At 42.4% G+C, this 20,626-nt stretch overlaps 1 protein-coding gene across 1 annotated transcript; it reads left to right on the top strand.

The window, feature by feature from the left end:
• Positions 1-8,214: 8,214 nt before the first annotated feature.
• LOC144603370 (uncharacterized) lies at positions 8,215-17,310 on the top strand. The gene is made up of 2 exons (XM_078416525.1): positions 8,215-13,026; positions 16,880-17,310. The coding sequence occupies exon 1, from the start codon at positions 8,298-8,300 to the stop codon at positions 12,999-13,001; it is 4,704 nt and encodes a 1,567-aa protein (XP_078272651.1). The 5' UTR covers positions 8,215-8,297; the 3' UTR covers positions 13,002-13,026; positions 16,880-17,310.
• Positions 17,311-20,626: the final 3,316 nt, after the last annotated feature.

Raw genomic sequence — 20,626 nt, 5'->3', positions numbered from 1 at the left:
ACTTTAAGAATAAGGGGTAGGCCATTTAGAACGGAGATGAGGAAAAACGTTTTCAGTCAGAGAGTTGTAAATCTGTAGAATTCACTGCCTCAGAAGGCAGTGGAGGCCAATTCTCTGAATGCATTCAAGAGAGAGCTAGATAGAGCTCTTAAGGATAGCGGAGTCAGGGGGTATGGGGAGAAGGCAGGAACGGGGTAATGATTTGAGAATGATCAGCCATGATCACATTGAATGTCGGTGCTGGCTCGATGGGCCGTATGGCTTACGCCTGCACCTATTGTCTATTGGTGCAGGGACAATGAAAAGCTTGTTTGCAGCAGTTTCGCAAGCACATTGACTCAGGCAGCACACAAAACTTCATACATAAATTATACAAAAAAAGACTGCAAAACAGAAAAGAAACGTCATGAATAGTGCAAGAGGTGATCTGTGGTATTATTAGTGTTACTTTGATAACCACAGGTTGTTGAAAGACCAAGGAGAGAAGACAAAAGCCATTGTGACTTTCTGCCAACACTCAAGAGCTTAAATATTTATTATCAGTGAACTAATTAATTATTAGTTTGACTATGTATGCAAATGCATAAGACTCCTTAAGTCTGAAGAAGGGTCCCATGTTTTGCAGAAATGCTGCCTGACCCACGGAGTTATTCCAGCATAGAAACATAGAAAATAGGTGCAGGAGGAGGCCATTTGGCCCTTCAGAAGGTTAAACGTGCCTTTTTTGTAAACAAAAGGCAGGGTAAAATGGCTCATGAGCCTTTATTTCAAGTGAGGAGTGAAGCAGCAAGGGAATTTTTGTTGCAGTTTTACAGCTTTATCATGGAACCACCAGACACTGTTCATAGTTCGGATTTCCTGCTTTATCCATAAACAGGTCATTAGATTGGTTTGTGGGATGAATAGGCTGTCCTATTAAAAAAGGGTGTTTTAGTCGTGATGGGATACTTGACCATTGTCTGCAAACCTGTTTGTATACTTATGTAGCTTCTATATTGTTGAGAGTGGAGAAATACTAATGGCTCATAAGGATGTGACTGATAATTGAAACTTGTAAAGCTTGGAAAAACCACAGAACATAACAATTACTGGAATAAGCTATCTGTAGGACAACAGGAGTTGCTTCTTGGGACTTGCTTCTTGGAAGAGCGACCAAGGCTATTATGTGACTTGAACAGTATATAATAAATTGTAAAATGCTGTATTGTTGAGTGGGGCCTCGAGGGACTGCCAGTATGTAAGCATACTAGTGATCACTCTCCCACTCCCGCTTGCATAATGAAGACTGGTGTTGTATCTGAGTTGACTAATGTGTTTTGTTGTCTCTTAGCGCAAACTGAACTTTAACAAGTCCGAGCCTGGGTTTAAAAACGTAGTATTTGTTGGCTGGAGACTTTAACCAAGGGTTATACATTGAGGATAAGCAGTTGCTTGTTTAAATTAAAGATGAAGGAAACTTCTGTCACTCTAATAAATCTTTGTGATTTTCTGCCATTGTGGGTGGTAAATTGATAATTTGAAGACTGAGATAATGGTACAGCAGTTAATGTACAGTTCCAATGACCTGGGTCCAATCCCTCACCTCAGCAGCTGTCTGTGGGGAGTTTGCATGATCTCCTTGTGATGTTTCACGATTCCTTCTAGATTCTCGTGTTAAAGTTCCATCCGCACTATTAGACAACAAACCACATTAGTCACATTAAGAATGAAACGATACCTTTTTATTCACGCATGCGTGAGTGGGAGAGCAACCCCGAATATGGCTACATACTCGCTGTCCCTCGTGGTCCCACTCACTTGAATTGTGCACAGACAGTACATTTATACCTGAGTATTCACGGGTAGTTCATTACACAATCAGCATATTCCTCAGCACATTCCTCTACCAATTCTTATCTTTTCTGGCACCAGTTCTTATCTTATCTGGATCAAGACTTGTCTTTCTGTGTGGTTTTACTTAGCAAGGATTACTTAGCAATCCTTTTAGTCACAACACCTTGGACGTGCTTCTTTTGTAATGCACAACATCGCAATGTCAGCTAATCACAGCATTTTATCTTGTTTCCATATATTTCTTGGCTGAATCATTCCTCTGCACGTACCCCTTAACTCTTTCAGTTCTAAAACCCTTTCATTCCCTCCTTTTATCATTACATGATAACAATTAAAGTCCCCGCGAAGCACCGAGTGGTCGGATACACTGTATTACAAATATTAATTAAAAACAGTCACAGTCTTCCTGAGATCAGAATATTTCACAAAACACAGAGGTCGAGGGGACAGTAACTTGATCTTCTCACGGCTCGTCCCACATAGACATGTTGAGAACTTTGTCCAAAAACACATCCCACTTTCTCAGCCAGAGCTTGATGCTCTCCCCCTTCATCTCGGCAGACATAGCACTGTACTTGATGGGGCTCGGAGCCAACTGCTTCAGTGTAGTCAGTTCTGCTTTCAAGTCTCCTATTCCCATAAAAGCCTCGTAGAAGTCGTACGATAAACCCCAAGCGCCAAAAGCCACCGTATCATCAGCGCTGATGACCACGGGGTGACCGTCTGCCATCGGGCTTGCCGCTCGGGCGGCCGCCCAAATGGGCATTGCACATAATAACGGCCAGCTGGGCCGGGAGGGCGAGGGCTTGGAGTAAGTTCGTCACATAAGTTGCATTCTTGACCGGTGTTCCAGAAGAGGTAACAAATCCTTGATGTTACCAGAGGGCGCAGAAATCGTGGACGACTCCAAAAGCACAGCGGGAGTCAGTGTATGTGTTCCAGCCAATGGATTTGGCATTGCTCTCATTGGCATTGTCTTTTTAGTATTTTTTTTTTTTTTTTTGATCTCGGCCTCGCGTTTCCTTTGCGCTTTTTGTTTCACTCTCTCACTGATGGATTCAATTACTACTCCTCCTTCCTCTTCTGCCTCAGCCCTTTCCCCTCTTTTTCGTCCTCCTTTTCAGTTTCCCAGTCGCTATCGGTATCATCTTCTTCTGGGGGTTGCCCTTTCCTGTGGGGGTCCAACAGGATCTTCGTGGGGGTGTTCCTGCTCCTAGGCGCTGGTGGCCAGGAGCATATGGGGGAGGTGGCCAACACCATTCCCGATTTTGTTCCTCACTAGTTTCCTCCTGCATCCCAACGATGCATTGGCAGATTAATTGGCTACAGTATATTAATACTAGAGTTGGTGGCGAGTGATAGAAGAATTGGGGACAGTTTGAAAGAGCTAATGGCTATTAACTTTGCATGATGGGATGCTTGACCATTGTCTGCAAACCTGCTTGTATGCTTTTGGGGCTTCTATATTGTTGAAAGTGGAGGAATGCTAATTGCTCATAAGGATGTGTCTGATAACTGAAACTTAAGGCCCTGTCCCAGTTTGGCGATTTTTTAGACGACTACAGGCGACTAGGCTGTCGCCGCACGGTCACAGGGGGTGTCGCGGGCATGGTCGTGAGTCGTCTCCAAAGAGTCATAGTGTTTTTCTGGTTGTCGCTGGATTTTGTGAAGGCTTGAAATTTTTCGGCGAGTGTTGGTTTGTCGCCAATGAGCGTAGCTTGATGTCTCCTGACGTGGGCGCGGTCATAGGTTGGTGCCAGGTTGTCACCAGGTGATTAAGGTTGTTGCTGGTGCTGACTTTGGCGAATTCCAAGTGTGGACTTCAAGTCAAGTCAAGTTTATTTGTCACATACACATACACGATGTGCAGTGAAATGAAAGTGGCAATGCCTGCGGATTGTGCACAAAAAAGAATTACAGTTACAGCATATAAACAAAGTTAATAAAGTTAATATAGAGAAGACAAAATTTAGTCCCTGGAGTTATAAAAGTTGACAGTCCTGATGGCCTGTGGGAAGAAACTCCGTCTCATCCTCTCTGTTTTCACAGCGTGACAGCGGAGGCGTTTGCCTGACCGTAGCATCTGGAACAGTCCGTTGCTGGGGTGGCAGGGGTCCCTCATAATCTTGCTTGTTCTGGATCTGCACCTCCTGATGTATAGGTCCTGCAGGGGGACGAGTGTATCTGATCATCCATCAGTGTAGTATGTCCATAAATGATATTAGGTTTTGTATGTTTTTGCATTCTGTTTAAAGTTTGAATTTGAAAGTTTAAACTTTGAAGTTTATTGAAGTTTATTACAATATTTTTGTATGCACTGTTGTATGTTCTTATCAACCTTTTCAAAAAATTTGTTTGTATATCAATAAAATAAATTGATGTATGAAGTTATTGTATTTCAGTAGTTTCTCATGGCATCACTTTCAAATAGTCATGATGCAGAATGATTGGAAACCCAACCGAACACCCCCTTTTATAGGGAAAGTGGGTGAAACTATGGGAGTATATATTTTGTATATTGCACGAACAAACAGATTGTAACTATTCAGACATTCAAGTGTAACTGTGTAACATGTGTACTCTTAGGCATTCCTCAGTTAGCCTGGCATTCCTCAGTTAACAGTCCTTAGATCCCTTATTCCATATTTGGTCCTTAGACTTAATCCTTAGGCATTCCTACTTTGATGACCTTTGACTTAGGCATTTCTTGTACACCATTATCTCTTTGCCTTGTCATATTTGGATGAAAGATAATGGTGGCAAGAGAAGAGAAGACATGTGTCTTGGGAGGATGGATGAACTAGAATAGAAAACAAAGGTGGCGGAATGTGAAGAGATAAGAGTATTAAGATAAGGGTAAGTCAGTAAATGGGATTTAATGGTGGCAGACCAGACAGGAGGACTGCAAAGAAATGAATTATTATAGAGTAAGAATGTGGGTATGAGATAAGGTAAAGAAGATAAGTTTGGAAGAATCCTATAAAAACAGGCTGCCCGGTGTACTAAGTGGGCAGTCAGGCGGTTGACTTCCTGATTGTTCCAGCCGTTGTTTGCAAATAAAGGCTTTCAACTTCTCGAAGAATTCTCCGTGTCGCCTGTCTTAATTTCGAAGCTGAAGAAAACCACGACAAAACGTGAATTGTCTTCAGTTGTCTTCAGTCTTCAGGGTCGTAGCTTGTCGTAGCTTGTCGCGGGTGAACGTAGGTTGACTTCGGTTGTCGTAGGTTGTCGCCTCTGTGGTGGTAGGTTGTCGTAGGTGCGGTCGTAGGTGGACGTTCTACTTGCGACGATTGGGTCGCCGGTTGTCGGTAGCTTGCCGTAGCTGGACGTCGACTAGGTGGTAGGTTGTTGTAGCTTGTCGTAGACATTGTCGTAGGGAGGGGGGTCCAGTCACCGTTTTTTTCGGCGACCTGCTACGACTATGATAGTCGCCTTAAAAAATGCCTAACTTGGACAGGCCTTTACAATCCTTGGAAACCACAGAAATAATAAAATGGTAGAATGAATAAACAGGATCAGCCTGAACTTTGGGTCCTGAATAGCTGATGTTTGCAATATTGCACCAGGCAGGATACAACTATGATTCCTAAAGCTTGGATGCCAGGCTCCGATATATATCCGGTTATGCCTGGAAAGAATGCCTGGGAAAGACGATAGACAATGCTCTCATTGAAATCAGGATATGGTTAACTGTTGACTACTTGTGGGAGTGTGTAAACAAGACCTTCTGTGGTATGATAAGGATCCTTACCTCTGACTAATGACTTATTGTGTGGACTATTTTATGACTGTAAGGTGACAAGTTTATTGTGTTCAAATTCAATGTTATTGATTTGAAGGAAATGTTGTGTTAAACATTCTTGCCGCAAATTCTGTATAAAAATGCTGCGAAAATGCTGTGTCTTTGAGTGGAAGCATGGGGAGTGCTGAGTATGGTTGTTCACCCTTTGCACTCCCTTTGCACCCCCACTCCCGTCTGACGATAATTAAAGCTTTGCTTGGTTTACCTTTAACTGCTTGTGTTGTTGCCCGTTTTAAGAAACGAACTTTAACAAGTTGATGGCCATGTGAGAGAGAATAGGTTACAAAAAACTTAAAAGAGGGAAATGGGATTTACAGGATAGCTGGCGTGGACCTGATGGGCTGAATGACCTCCATTATCATGAATGAAACTTGAAGATAATCATTTTTGAGATCCAGTACGGTCAAGGAAATGAGGGAGGGGCAGCATAGTGGCGCAAGGGTAGAGTTGCTGCCTTACAGCGTCAGTGACCCGAGTTCAATTTGGACTGTGGGTGCTGTCTGTATGTGTGATGGATATTCACTTTACAAGGCAAAGGCTTGTTCACTTCACAGGCCCAAATGCTTTTTGCTAAACTCAACTTTTTAGCACAGCAACTGTCCAAGGTTTAAGATGTTTGTTGTTCAGTAAGTTAGGAATCTAATCATGACATACCTTGCTCACCCTCTTGATTTAATCAAGGGAAACAATTGCCCAAGGTTCAAGATGTTTGTTGTTTACTAAGTTAAACTTCTAATCAGTACACAAAATGTGTAGAAAGGAATTGAGAAGGAATTGAGTTTGAAGAAGGGTCTCGACCCGAAACATCACCCATTCCTTCTCTCCTGAGATTCTGCGGCGATCGACTTGTTCGTCTGCAACTCAATGGTATATTATCCTAAATTGTAAGAATTGTATTTGTGTTTTGGAAATCCATTGTAAACTATAATCTCTGTTAAAATTACTCCTCAGAATTAAACGTGCTTCATTTAAAAATATAAATATGTTTATTCTGCTTCGCGAGCAGGAAGTAACTCCTCCTTGTTCGTGAGGGGGGAACCTACCGATCGAAATAGTGATTATTGACAGCTAAACCCCTTCAGCAGAGACTAGACTAGTGAAGTAAGTTAGTCTTTGAAATATAGGTTGATACAGTACAATCTCCCTATTGTGAGAGTACTTTGTAGATACATAATACATAAGACTTAAAGCCTTGTCTTAGGTTTAGGGCTCTCGGATGGGTAAACTCAATATCATCACAAGACATACAGGTTTGTAGGTTAATTGGCATCTGCAAATTGTGAATATTTCCCTAGTGTGTTGGACAGTCCTAATATGCGAGGTGATCGATGGTCGGCGGGGTCTCATTGAGCTGAAGGGCCTGTTTGCACGCTATTATCCCTCAAGTCTAAAGTCAATCTTTGCTTTAAAAACACCCAATGTTTCAATATTATTCTCTAGGTTTGGGTTAATTTTTTATTTTTTTTCTTATTCGCAGATTACAGGAATCAATTAATAAGAAAAAAGAGAGAACGTTGATCTTGGTATATCCCAGGGGTGAAAAATGCAACATGGTATTCCAGATAACTACGGTCACCAGGTTTTCTACAATTCAGTGTCCCCGAAAGCTTTTGGAAGATCGGGGTGCAATGTTAATGGAAAGCCTTCATCGAAATACCTGCCTTGGAACGCCTTCTCGGGATCTTCCTATTCTGCAAATGTACCAGCACCAACCTATCCATCGGAACTTCCTGATCAGCTTGTCTATCCTCCGAATGAATTATTATCATCTTGCAGTGACTCTACTTTTTATCCAGCCTCTTCTAGAGGGTTCCAATCTGAAATTAGTCCAAATCCTGCTTATTCAAGGTCTTGGACAACTGGAGGACAGCCGGTCTGTTTTCAAAGTAGTTCAATGCAGTCTGTTCCATCCTCCTATCAACCTTCTTTTGAGTTTGTGACTTCCCAAAACAGGCCACCAGTTTGGAATCGAGATGCCCGCCGAACTGCGAGGAATTTCTCACCGTATCGGAATCACACTGCCGCTGGCATGGAGCGTAACAGTCAGAGTTTTCCCATTACACGCCTCAGACCACCTCTGCAAAACCACAAGATGTCCCCTCCTTCAGAGCAACTTCCAAGTTGGGCCAACGGAGGAAAGCCTCTTACAGCTGCTCAAGTGGAACACTATTGGAACAAGCAAGCACCCAATTACCAGCAAAAGCCTATTCCTGGGTCTTTCAGCCATGGAGCTAATCAGCAGTCTTGCAATATACTCCGTCATCATTCAGTGCCGTTCCAAAATGCCAATATTGGAGTTTACAAAGAGTCCATTGGCCCCAACATGTTTGAAACAGATCTTCAGGGAGAGGTGCTACAGAGAGACTCTGTCACAGTTCCACAAGTAGCAACTCGAAACCAATTCATGCAACTTAGCCTTAAAGAAGCAAATGTGAATGCAACAGAAATAACAGCAATCGGTAATAAACCTTATACTCAGACACCCAGCCCAGACTGTTCAGGATCTGCTTCATTTCTGGCAGCAGACGCTCAGAGGGATAATGGCGCAGCCTTTCAATATCACTGCAGAGATTACGAGTCCACCTGTAGAGGGCAAAATATTTCCGATACGTGCCCTCAAACCAACCCTCCATCTTCAAGGAAGAGAAAAGGGGTTGATATAATGAAGTTTCTTTCGGAACTTTCAAGCAGTGAGTTGAAGGCCTTAATATTTGCATTTGAGTTCATGGAAGGGAAGAAAGGAGCATCAGGGCAGCAGAGTCAGCTGCCAGGTGCACTGCAGAACCCTGCAAAGCTGCCACCCTGCCAATATACAGCACAAAGCACACCTTGTAACGACGTCAATGTGATACCTCAAAGACCCATCGACTCAGTGAATGGATACGAAGAGAATAGTGAGTCACGGACTTTAACGGTACTTCGGAGGCTGCAGAAGGAAAAAGGAGCCAAATGGAAAGGAAGGAACTTACAAATTGCCTGCGATAACCGCGTGCCTCTGAACACGACCCCGTCACAATATTCAAACTTCGTGGATCCAAGCAATGGTCTGTCAATTGGAGAGTATTGTACGCAGAATAAAAATATGAACAACAGTGTTGTTTATCCAAATCAAGACTCACAGCAGGTTTTGGCTCCCCTCGTGGGGAATTCTAAATATTCCCAGCCAGTGAAAGAGGGAGCTGCCCCATCTCTCCAAGATCAGAAGGCAAATTCTGTTTGTCAAAATTATGCAGCAACCTCCCGTTCAAATAACCATTGTGGCGTTTTGGGTACTGATTGCCTCTTAAAGAGTTATCGGCAAGCTTCATCATCTGTCAACCATGATTACCTTGGATCTGGCCAACTAAATGGAAGAAGTTATTCCATGCAGCCAATGGATCCCAAATCTGCAGCGGACACTAATCAGACTGATCTCTACAATACAAATGCATCTCAGCATGACGAACATGGTGCCAAAGCAATAGAGTCACTGTATAATATGTTGCAGAGTTCATATGTAAATAAAGCAAATAGGCACTCAAAACGTCAGAAGATGGAAGCACCCTCAACCATCAATCGACCATCCTCAACTGAACTGGACCAGGCAAGCTCAAGATCTGTCAGTGCTGTACAGTCATCTTATGGCAACCACGTTGCAGAATACATGCACAGTGAGCATTCACCATCCATTAAGCGTAACGAATCGAGTTCTTCTGCACAATCTCTCTCAAGAGCCCCCAGCAGGCAGGATCTTGAAGTTGCACATCCACCGTCAGAAACATTAAACATAACACAAAAACATAAAGAGTCAACTCCCTTAAATCGGTCAGGAGACAAAAGGATTGAGTCGTTGTTAAGACTTCTTGTTGATAATTCGAAGGATCGAATCAAAAATACCGTTTTCCCAAATTTGGCTGCGCATAAGTCACCATGCCGTTCAGGTGAACAATCAGGGAGCCCACAGCTGTCTCGTACAATGGATGTTGCCTCAACTCCACAGAGCATCCCAAACGCACAGCAGGTTGGAGAATACCCTGTCAACAACTTCACTGCAGCTTCAGTGGACTCCCACAAATTCGTGGCATTGGTATCTGAAGAGTCAAGTAGAGGGCAAAAAGCTGCCATCAATAATGTTCGCTACTCAAATGCAGGATCAAAGGGTCAAAGGGGTAATGTTTCGTTTCCAGAGGATTTTCTGGAACATGGCATTATCTCCCCTGCTCCATCTCCCAAATTGTCTAATGGTCAGTCAGCCCCTTCTGTTTCTTACACACGCCGTGCAGAGCTCGCTTGTAAAACCAGCAGTGGGGCATCTGCAGAAAACATTGTGGAAAAAATGTCTTCAGCTTCCGACATTTATGCAACCAACGACAGCAAAATATGTAATTCATCCCCGGAAAGAGTTGTTGAGGAACTAACTTCAGATTCAAATTCCGAGGAGCCTTTAGCAAAGGATTCAGACACTTTAGAATTTATTTTACGTTCCCTGGGGATTATTCCTGAAGACAGTGAAGAGGAAAGTGAAGCAATTCTAACATCGTTGACCCCTCTGGCAGAAGAGAACACAGTTGTGTCCTTTCCAGACATTCTTACCCGTGCAGAATTGCAGCAGGACCCAGACACATATGTACCACCATTTAATATGGCCACACAGAGTAAAAAGCAAGAAGTGGAGGCTTCCCAAGATCCCTTATCAACCACGTGGATAGTAAGCACAGATCGTTCAAATGTTGCTTCATTTGGCACTAGAGAAAGACAATATAAGTGCAACGTACCAGCTGATCCTCTGTACAATGACAATGCAGCCTTCATGGTTGGTACGTCTGATGGAATAAACCAACTGAGCTCTCTTCAGCAGCCTAACATTCAAGAGACGAGTGACCAAAATGCAATGGTACTGACTAGTGCAGAACATGATTTTCCCTCAAAGGCAACTGGGGTGTCAGATATAGAGACCCAGTTGGCTGTTGCTTCGGTTCAATTTGACACAGAAGACTGCCAGAAAGCTGAAGAATATTTACCTGACAATTCATCCAGTGCACACATGGTTGCTACCGACATGGCCCAATTCGAAGATGTTGGGTTGCACAATGACAGTCCTCCATCAGCAGCAGGTTGTTTTCCACTGTCTTCACCCAGCAGCTCGTCCTCTGTAGAGTTGGCACAGCCAACTCAAATAAATACTGTTCCCTGCCAACCTGTGGATTTGGGCAGCAATTACAATGGGCATTGTTGGAGAAACTGCTCGGGTATTTTATCTTCTAGTAAAATGCCAGTTGTATCTGATTGTGCTGCGTCTACTGTAAACATGGTCAGATATAAGAAGCACGTGGTGGACTGGCATTTTGATTCATACAAAGGGTTAAGCAAGCAGATGAACCCAATCCCACAGAAAGAAATTGTGTGGACTTTTGAGACCACGGGATTGTCTAATTCACTGGCCTGGGAGAGCCATGAAAATATCCTGCCGGACAGTAAGAATAACGTTGGAAGTTCGTCAAACTCTACACAGACAGCATTTGCTAGCAACACAGCAGGAGCTGACATTCTACCAGCTGATGACACATCAAATAGTGCTGAGTGTATTACCATCAACCGTCCACTTGCAAAGAAGGACATGTTGCACACGAGAATAAGATCACAGTGCACAATTCATGCTTCGGCCGTTCATTCATTCCTTCCCAACAGCAACAGTGAATTGAAACCGGTTGGTGTGACTCTGGGGCAGCAACTACTTGAAGATTGCTGTCTGGGGCAAGAAAAAATATTGAGTGGATGCACAGGTTTGGCAGCCCGTAGAAATCCCAAACCAGATTCGCCATTAGAGATTAGGATCACATTAGTATATTCACTGTCAGAATACTGGGACCGCGGGACATTCATAAATGGCAAGGGCATAATTACGGGATCTTTGGCAAGCACTGGTCGAAAGCTTCAGAGATGCTTCAGAAAGGTGTGCCATTTCTCCAGTCGTCGAGTGAAACGAAAAGCAAAAATGGTAAATAGTAAAGCGATATTCCGTGCTTTAATGGGAACTGCGTCAAACTTAGGAGAAAGCCCACAGAGAGATGACATTACCGAGATGCCTCGCAGCCAGGATACTATACCTTACACAAGTAACTCTCATGTTCATTTAGGTGAACCCGTCAGCCCCGTGGCTAAACATTCAGAGAGCAGTTTCCATCCACAGGTAAACTTGGGTAGAGTACCTGAGGATGATAAGCGTGCGAGTGAAGCAGCTGCTTCTACAAACATCTCCAATATGCTGCCTGGGAATGGACATGATGATGAAAGCCCAAGTGAAGACTGCACAAAAGCGGTAGATAAGGAAACATCTGCTCTCTGCTGCTTGAGTTCCAGAGGGACGATGAATCAGAATTTTTTCAGCAAAAATAAAGTTCCTTCTACAGCTGAGTTGGAAATGTCAACCAAGTCCATTTTACATTTCTGGTCTCCTTCCAAAGATGGTACGGAAATGTACTATCCAAGTCAAGAGCCTGAGAAAGGATTCGATTTTGAGCATGGGATACAGAGGATATATGGTGGGCTTGGAATATATACTGCAGCTAGTGTAGCAGAATTAAATAAGAGCATGCACAAGTTGAGTGCCCTGCATCAGCTCCACTTTGGTTTCACCACAACTGTCAATGGAAGCCAGTTTCACCAAGAAAAATCTCGCCTAAACGGATTGTACAACCAATGCAATGAAGCAAAAGTCATTGAAGTTGAAAGATTGTCTGGAAAACTAGAACCGACCTTGATGGATACAGCTGCTACATCCGATTTCATGACCGACGAAGATAACATGGGTAGTTGGACTGAAACTGCTTTATTAAAAGTGCTTCTGGAGTCCAGCAGTCCAACAGCTTGTCTCCAAAGCAGCAGTGACCAAATGGGTAGTCAGCTGGGCAACTCTGTACATGGGAACAATGAGGCTGAAGCCAGCCAAACAAAGAGAGCTATTCCTGCCATGACGCCGAATGAAAGGCGGAACGGCATACGTGATATTTGTGAACTCATAAGCCAAGGCAGAGGTTTTACTGGGCTTTCAACACATCCTTTTAGAGATGAAGAAAGTCTGAATGAATGTGAGTCTAACGTGGATCACAGTGGTGAAATAAGAATTGAAGTACTGAAACATCAAGAATTCAACAATGTTCTTTCTGAGATGTCGAATAGCATTCTTAATCCACAGTCTGAAGGGGCCGAGGAAAGTTCAGAAGGACAAAGCCCAGAAACCTATTGGGAGGCTACCAAGAACAGTGGTGCTAGATATTTGGATACAACTCGATCTGAACAAATGGAAACTTCAGCCACAGAATGGTGTTCGGAGACATCAAATTCCGCAATGGTATCTCTCAGAGTTGTAAGCAGTATGCAGCATTGATGCAGTCTTTGGACACTTAAGTCAGGTATGCAGATCGATGCTGTAAGTGTTTCAGTGTCACTTTTAGCAGTAAAGCTTGAGTATTTTGTTGCTGCATCTCAAGTTCTTGTAATTGGCAGGTGTAAAGTTAGATTCTAGAGTGTGTTTTTGCATGAGCATTATATTTTCAGAGGGGTGATCGTTGACATTTTGTTCAAAATTCTTGCATGTCATATCAAGGGAACCAAGAGAAACAAATGAGAGGGAAGCTAAATCCGTTAGAATGTGTATAGTAAGGACTGACGGTCTAGATCTGAGTACGACCTCAATTGTGGGTTTTTTCTTACCTTCACTTTGCTCAGCAGTCTTGTTTGTTCCTGCAGCAAACTGCTTTGGTATATCAGGAAAGTGTCATTTATGAAGTAACACATCAATTTGCATTGATAGTGACAGTCCATTTTTCAAAACTTAGATGGTTGCCTCTGACAGACTGTCAGACTCTTCCTCTTGCAATGTTTTGTGAACTATAGCTTTTATTTGTATTGCGCTCTCTCTCTCTCTCTCTGTTTTTTCCTTACAGGATAAGTAATAATCACCTAAGTTATCTCCCACCTTGTCATTTTGAATCCTCAGTAGTTCAACTCTGTCTCTTCTCTCATATCCTACGCTAAAACATGCCCATGACTTTTCACAATCCTTACTTGCTCCAGTGCTAAGTGTTTTCATCTGTTTCAACCCTTCTGTTGTGTTCTTTGCGCCCTTAATCGGATTCTGACCCTGAGTCACTTTATTTTGACAACTGCAGCTCATTAGTCCATACCTTGCAGGTGTAATTAATGTCCTATCCCTTGTTATCTCTCTGTTTCAAACGCAACACTCTTTCATCTTATTTTGAACTTTCTCTTCACTGCTCGCAAGCTTCAAATACTTCAACTCATTCTTTCTTGTTAGCAATACTGACTTAATTGCTATCATGCTCTGTCTCTCAACCTTAGGGCGTATTAGCAATGTTGATGTATATTGCATTGCTTTAACAAATTTTGGAAAAAATTATCGTTATATAACAATAATTAAAAGACTAAAATTCAACACATTACAAGTCCACAAATCTGAAGAAGGGTCTCGACCCGAAACATCACCCATTCCTCTCTTCAGAGATGCTGCCTGTTCCACTGAGTTACTCCAGCTTTTTGTGTCTACCTTCAGTTTAAACCAGCATCTGCAGTTCCTCCTTGCACATTACATGTTCACTTGGGTGGCACAGTGGCATAGCGGCAGAGCTGCTCCCTTATAACGCCAGAGACTAAGGGTACTGAAAGAGTTAATGGTTATTAACTTTGCATGATGGGATGCTTGGCCATTATGCTTTTGGGGCTTCTATATTGTTGTAAGTGGAGGAATGTTAATTGCTCATAAGGATGTGTCTGGTAGCTGAAACTTACAATCCCTGGAAACCACAGAAATAATAAAATGGTAGAATGAATGAACAGGATGAGCCTGAACTTTGGGTCCTGAATAGCTGATGTTTGTAAAATTGCATCAGGCAGGATGTAACAATGTGATTCCTAAAGCCTCTAGAGCGGTATATCCTGTTATCCCTGGGAATGATGTCTGGGCAAGACGATGGACAATGCTCTCGCTAAGATTAGGATGTGGTTAACTGTTGACTATTTGTGGGAGTGTGTAAACAAGACCTTCTGTGGTATGATAAAGATCCTTACCTTCGACTAATGACTTATTGTGTGGAATATTTTATGACTGTAGGGTGTCAAATACATTGTGTTCGATACAGTTTGTGATTGATTTGAAGGAAATGTTGTGTTAAACATCCTGGCTGCGATTCTGTATAAAAATGCTGCGAAAATGCTGTATCTTTGTGTGGAAGCAAGGGGAGTGCTGAGTATGGTCATACACCCTTAGCACTGGTCCCCCCCACTCCCGTCTGACGATAATTAAAGCTTTGCTTGGTTTACCTTTAACTGTTTATGTTGTTGTCTGTTTTAAGAAACGAACTTTAACAGTACTGTCTGTTCAGAGTTTGCACATTCTCCCTGTGACCACGTGGGTTTTCTCCGAGTGCTCTGGTTTCCTCCCACTGTTGTAGTTCGTGACCTATTAACAGAATAGTCAGACAACCAAAATTGTTTAACCTCTTTATTCTACTCACCCAGGTGGGAGAGCCTAGATACCGGAGCGTTCCGAAACGCTCAGGAAGCTAGTGTGGTCTCTCTCTCCGAAAGCTTACATTTACACACCTTTTATACCCTAAATACATGTGCCAGTATTTTTCCATCGCTGCCTTATATGACAAGTTTACAATGTCCTATAAATCTTTATGTCTTTCGGGACCTCCGTGTCCGTCGTGTCCATCGTGACCTCTTCTTTCTTGGGAACAAACGGCAGTCCATATGGCAAGATGTTCTTCTTAACACTTCAAAGCTTTGTGGCCAGTTGCTGATATCAGAGGATACGATCAGCCATAAACCATGCTTCCATGCTGACAATGTCGTGGTTACCGGTGTTCAAAATGAAGCAGATGACACGGAGAATTCTTCAAGAAGTTAAAAGCCTTTATTTGCAAACAACGGCTGGAACAATCAGGATGTCAACCATCTGACTGACCACTTAGTACACCGGGCAGCCCGTTTTTATAGGATTCTTCCAGCCTTATCTTCTTTACCTTATCTCCCACTCATACTCCTTTTGTATGAGTCACCCTGTCTACCTTGCCACCATTAAACCCCACTTATTGATGAATGTCTGTATTTCTTCATATTTCACTTTTCACCCTGCCACCATTAAACGTCCAAGTACCACCCCGTACCACCGCACTCATTGATGAATGTCTGTATCTCTTCACATTTCACCTTTCACCCTGCCACCATTAAACTTCCAAGTACCACCCCGTACCACCCCACTCATTGATGAATGTCTGTATCTTCACATTCTGCCACCATTATCTTCTATTCTGGTTCATCCATCATTCCAACTCATATGTTTCGTCTCCTCGCTCCACCATTAATTATCTTTTGACAGGGGTAGGTAAAGGCTAAAGCAAAGGAATCTTGTTGAGTGCCGCCTGAGCAGTTACAGACACGTGTCAAGGGTAAGGAATGTCTAGAGCGCCTTAATTAGTTACAGAGAGGTGCCTAATGCCTAAGTAGTTGCAAACCTTATCTAGAGCGCCTTAATTAGTTACCGAGAGGTGCCTAATGCCCAAGTAGTAACAATGTATAAAATAATACCGTAACAATGTCTAATGTATAAAGTAATATCGTATTATCTCCCATAACAACAGGATGCCCCAGGAATAATCCAAGCTGGAACTTTTACACTCCTACAATTAAACCCACATAACTGCATTCGTAATGTTAGCCCTTACACCACACTGCAAAGACATATAGGTTTGTAGGTTAATTGCCTTCTGTAAAATTGTAAATTATCCCTAGTGTGTAGAATAGTGTTAGTGTACGGGGATCTCTAGTCAGTGTGGACTCGGTGGGCCGAAGGACCTGTTGTATCTCTAAAGTCTAAAGATATTTATTCTTCAACTTGTATAAATAAAATATTATGCTGACCCAAGGGCCTGCAGATGCTGGTTTACAGAAAAAGACACAAAGTGTTGGAGTAACTCAGCGGATCAGGAAGCATCTTTGGAGGACATGGATAGACGGCGTTTCAGATTGTCTATCCAATCCTAAGCCGCTGAGTTGCTCCAGCACTTTGCGTCTTTTGAAATATTATGTTGTTCGCTTTCGCTCCAACGTAAATCTGCATATTGCAGTAAGTACCAGAAATCATAGAAAAGGAGAGGGGAGAATATCTAGCACACGGCATGCAGAGTTACAGAAAGCGTTTTGCATGTTGTATTTACGCTTATTTTTTCTTAATAATTTCAGGGCCCTGAGGATTTGACTGGGACATCCTTCCCATGAAGACTGCAGTCCAACTGACGTACCTTAGCATGTGTCTGGATAATCTCCAGAAGAAGCCAAAAATGAGCATGGCTTCCCCAGAGGTTCTGCATCTGTTTACTTTCGTTTTGTACCACACTGCACAACGCACTTAAATGCACTGCTTGATGTAAAAGAAGTATTTTTACTGAGAACATGCATCTTGAAAAGAAATAAACATCTTATAGTCTGTAATTGTATCCCAATATAGCCATTTGGGATCAAAAATGTTCATCCCACGTTTTACTTGATGTGCTGTGATGAGCTTTACGTGTGAGGCTTTGGCGTTACAGAACTTCCACAGTAAGTTTTGAATAAATGATGGTGACCCTACATTATTACTTTTTGTATGGAAGAAAAAGGGCATTCTGTAAATATTTAAGGGTAATGAATAAATGTGTTCATACTATACTTCTGTTTATTTCATTCTAAACAAAAATGTTGCAGTATTAGACTTGTGCAAATGCAAATTATTGAGTAAAGGCTGTTCAGGGCTGTTTCAAATTGAAACTCACTTAATTGCATAATTAATAGTGACCAATGGACATTAACAGTCAAGTGGTTCATTGATATCTGACTTGGTCTGGTTGATTTTTGGCTTTAATCTTATATTATGTGACTGATTTTTAAGGCACAGTTGTGAAGAGATCTCCAGAAGGTCATTGATAATAAAATCAGATGCAAAGATATATCAGATTCAACAGCAAATTAATCACATAATAAAACAGTTAAGAAATCAGACATTGTATCAGGAAAAACCTAGTTTTAATCTTAATCCAGTTGACTCTGGAAAGTATTCATCTTCTCACTTCTTCAGTTGGGAGAGCAGAAACAAAGGTTAATAGAAGCAATAGTCCTAGAAGTACATTAGATAATGTTCTTGGTTCTATTTCACCTGTAATCAGACCAACTGGAGTGGAGCTACAAACACTGGGAGCCATAGAGTCGTGCAGCATGGAAACGGGCACTTTGGCCCACACCTGATCTACACAATTCCCACCTGCCTGTGTTTGACCCATACATCTCTAAACCTATCCTATCCATGTATCTGTCTAAATGTGTCTTAAACATAATGATAGTTCCTGCCTCAACTACCTCCTCCGGCAGCTGGTTTCTGTTCACCCACCACTCTTTGTATAAAAAGTTACCTCTCAGGTTCCTATTATTCCCCCCTTACCTTAAACCCATGTCCTCTGGTTCTCGATTCCCCTACTTAGGGCAAGAGACTCTGCATTTACTGATCTATTTCTCTCTTGATTTTGTGCACCTCCATAATATCACCCCTCATCCTCCTGTGCCCCAGGGAATAGAGTCCTAGCCTGCTCAACGTCTGAATAATTCAGGCCCTCAAGTCCTGGCAACATCCTCGTAAAATCTTTTCTGCACCCTTTCCAAGAATACAGGTTAAGAAACCCTTTCTGATCATTATCCACCAAACACTCTGCTTACTTTCCAACTGCTCAACTCATCAGCTCTCCTTCACGATAAGAGAGAACCTCAGTGGAAATTCGTACTCAGTGATATGCACGATATAAGTAATAGCATGTGGCGCCATCTGGTGGTCAAGCCACTTATTGATCGATACCACTATGCCATACATGTATACATGAACATAAGTAATAGAAACAATCACGTCACTTAGCCCTTGCCTACCACAAGATAATCGCAGTACCATCACCATTCTTTTTTTTTTGCTTAAAATTGAAAAATCTATTAGCCTTTCTCTTAGGTATGCTCAATGACTGAGCTCCACATGTTTCCTCAGTAAAGAATCCCTAAGATTTATTAGTCTCTGTATAAAGACATTTCTTGTCACCTCAGTCCCTTATGGTAGACTGCTTACTTTGAGACTTGTGATCCCCTGGTCAGCAGAAACAGCAGGCCCCAACTACCCCATCAAACTCTGCTGAGATCAACTTCAAAATTCTACAGAGTTAAGGTCCACCTTGCAAAATCTCTCCTCAAATGGCACACCTGTCAACCTCAGAATCAAACTGGTACACTCTAGAATACAGCCATTATTGGGTTAAAATATCAAACCTGTATCCTGATAACTGGTAGATAGAAGCTGGTACGCAACAAATAAAAGTTTGGGAATTTCTGTGTGAATTAATGAATCTTTTAGTATATTGTTTCGTTTCTTTTATCAATATTATCAAGGTCACTGTTTTCCTATATTATCTACTTGTTCCTCTGTCTGCAAATACGTCATCCTCAACATACTCCTCCGCTGTTCTCACTATATTGAAATCAAAACATTATATTGCTATCTAATCTTCTCCTTTCTCAGCACCCTGTATTAAAATTCTCATACTTGCCCATCCCGATCTCTATAATCGCCTCCAGCTCTAAATTCCTTTGCGATGTCTGCAGTCCACCAATTTTGGCCTTCACTATTTGAGGATATTATAAGTACAAACATGGGTGTATTCATTTTAATTTCCCAGTTGCTGACAGAACCAGCTAACAAGCCAAGGGCAAAGTGTAGGAACACACTGAAGCAGGATAACTCGACGAAACTAATCGGAAAGTCTTGACCTGACGCCATAGGTTTCAGTTACAGGCTTGAAATAAGAGGTTCCATAATTTAGATTAGGACTGTCAAGGCCAAATTCAGCAGCTCATAGTTTATTAGGGATGTCGTCATTGCCTAACTATTTCATCTTGCTGGATGTGAAAATTAATTGGGGTTTTGGACTCTCTTAGCTTTGCATTGTAAAAAGTGGAGATCGAGGTGATTGAAGCTGTTTTTGTGAATAATTTAAGAACAGAGAGATCTGGGGGTAAAAAGGAATTACAGATGCTGGTACATACCGAAGACCGACACAAAGTGCTGGCGTAACTCAACGGGTCAGGCAGCATCTCTGGCCCGAAACATCACCTTTTCATTTTCTCCAGAGGTGCTACCTGACCCACTGAGTTACTCCAGCACTTTGTGTCTATCTTCTGGGGGCAGCTGTAGAGTTGCTGCCTAACAGCACCAGAGACCCGGGTTCGATCCTGACTATGGGTGCAGTCTGTATGGAGTTTGTACGTTCTCTCCAAAGCCACATGGGTTTTCTCCGGGTGTTCCGGATTCCCCCCACACTCCAAAGACGTATAGGTTTGTCGGCTTTGGTAAAAAAATTGTAAGTTGTCCCTAGTGTGTTGGAGTATGCTAGTGTGATGCCGGGGGGTGATCACTGGTCGGCGCGGACTCGGCGGGCTGAAGGGCCTGTTTCCGCGCTGTATTTCAAAGTAAACTAAAAAAACTCAGCAGTTAAAAACAGCCTGTGGGCTCCTGGGCTTTATTTTTAAGGTACAGAGAACAAGAGCAAGTAAGTTATTGGGGAGACACAAGAGATTGCAGATGGTGGAATCTTGAGCAAAAAACAAACTTCTGGAGGAACTCGGCATTTGTGGAGGGAAATGGACAGATGACTTTTTGAGTCCGTACTCTCCATCATACAGAAGAAGGGTCCTAACCCAAAACGTCAGCTATTCCCTCCATAGAAGTTACGATGAGCCTTTATAAACTAGTTCAGCTGGATGGAGTATCATGTCCAGTTCTGGATTCCACATTTTAGGAAAGATGTGGAGATCCTAGCGAGACAGCAGCAGAATTAAAATAAGAACATAGAAAGTGGAATATTACGGTTGTATACAGGAGCCATAATGTAACGTCTTTATTCAATTAATCTGAGCAGAATATAC

Source organism: Rhinoraja longicauda, chromosome 20 (assembly GCF_053455715.1).
Source record: "Rhinoraja longicauda isolate Sanriku21f chromosome 20, sRhiLon1.1, whole genome shotgun sequence".
NCBI lineage: Eukaryota > Metazoa > Chordata > Chondrichthyes > Rajiformes > Arhynchobatidae > Rhinoraja > Rhinoraja longicauda.
The sequence above is the reverse complement of the archived record's forward strand: the minus strand, read 5'-3'. Positions and strand labels throughout refer to the sequence as shown.

What these genes read in the sequence shown, in the direction of transcription:
- LOC144603370 (XM_078416525.1), top strand. Translation starts at nt 8,298, where the DNA reads ATGAAGTTTCTTTCGGAACTTTCAAGCAGTGAGTTGAAGGCCTTAATA.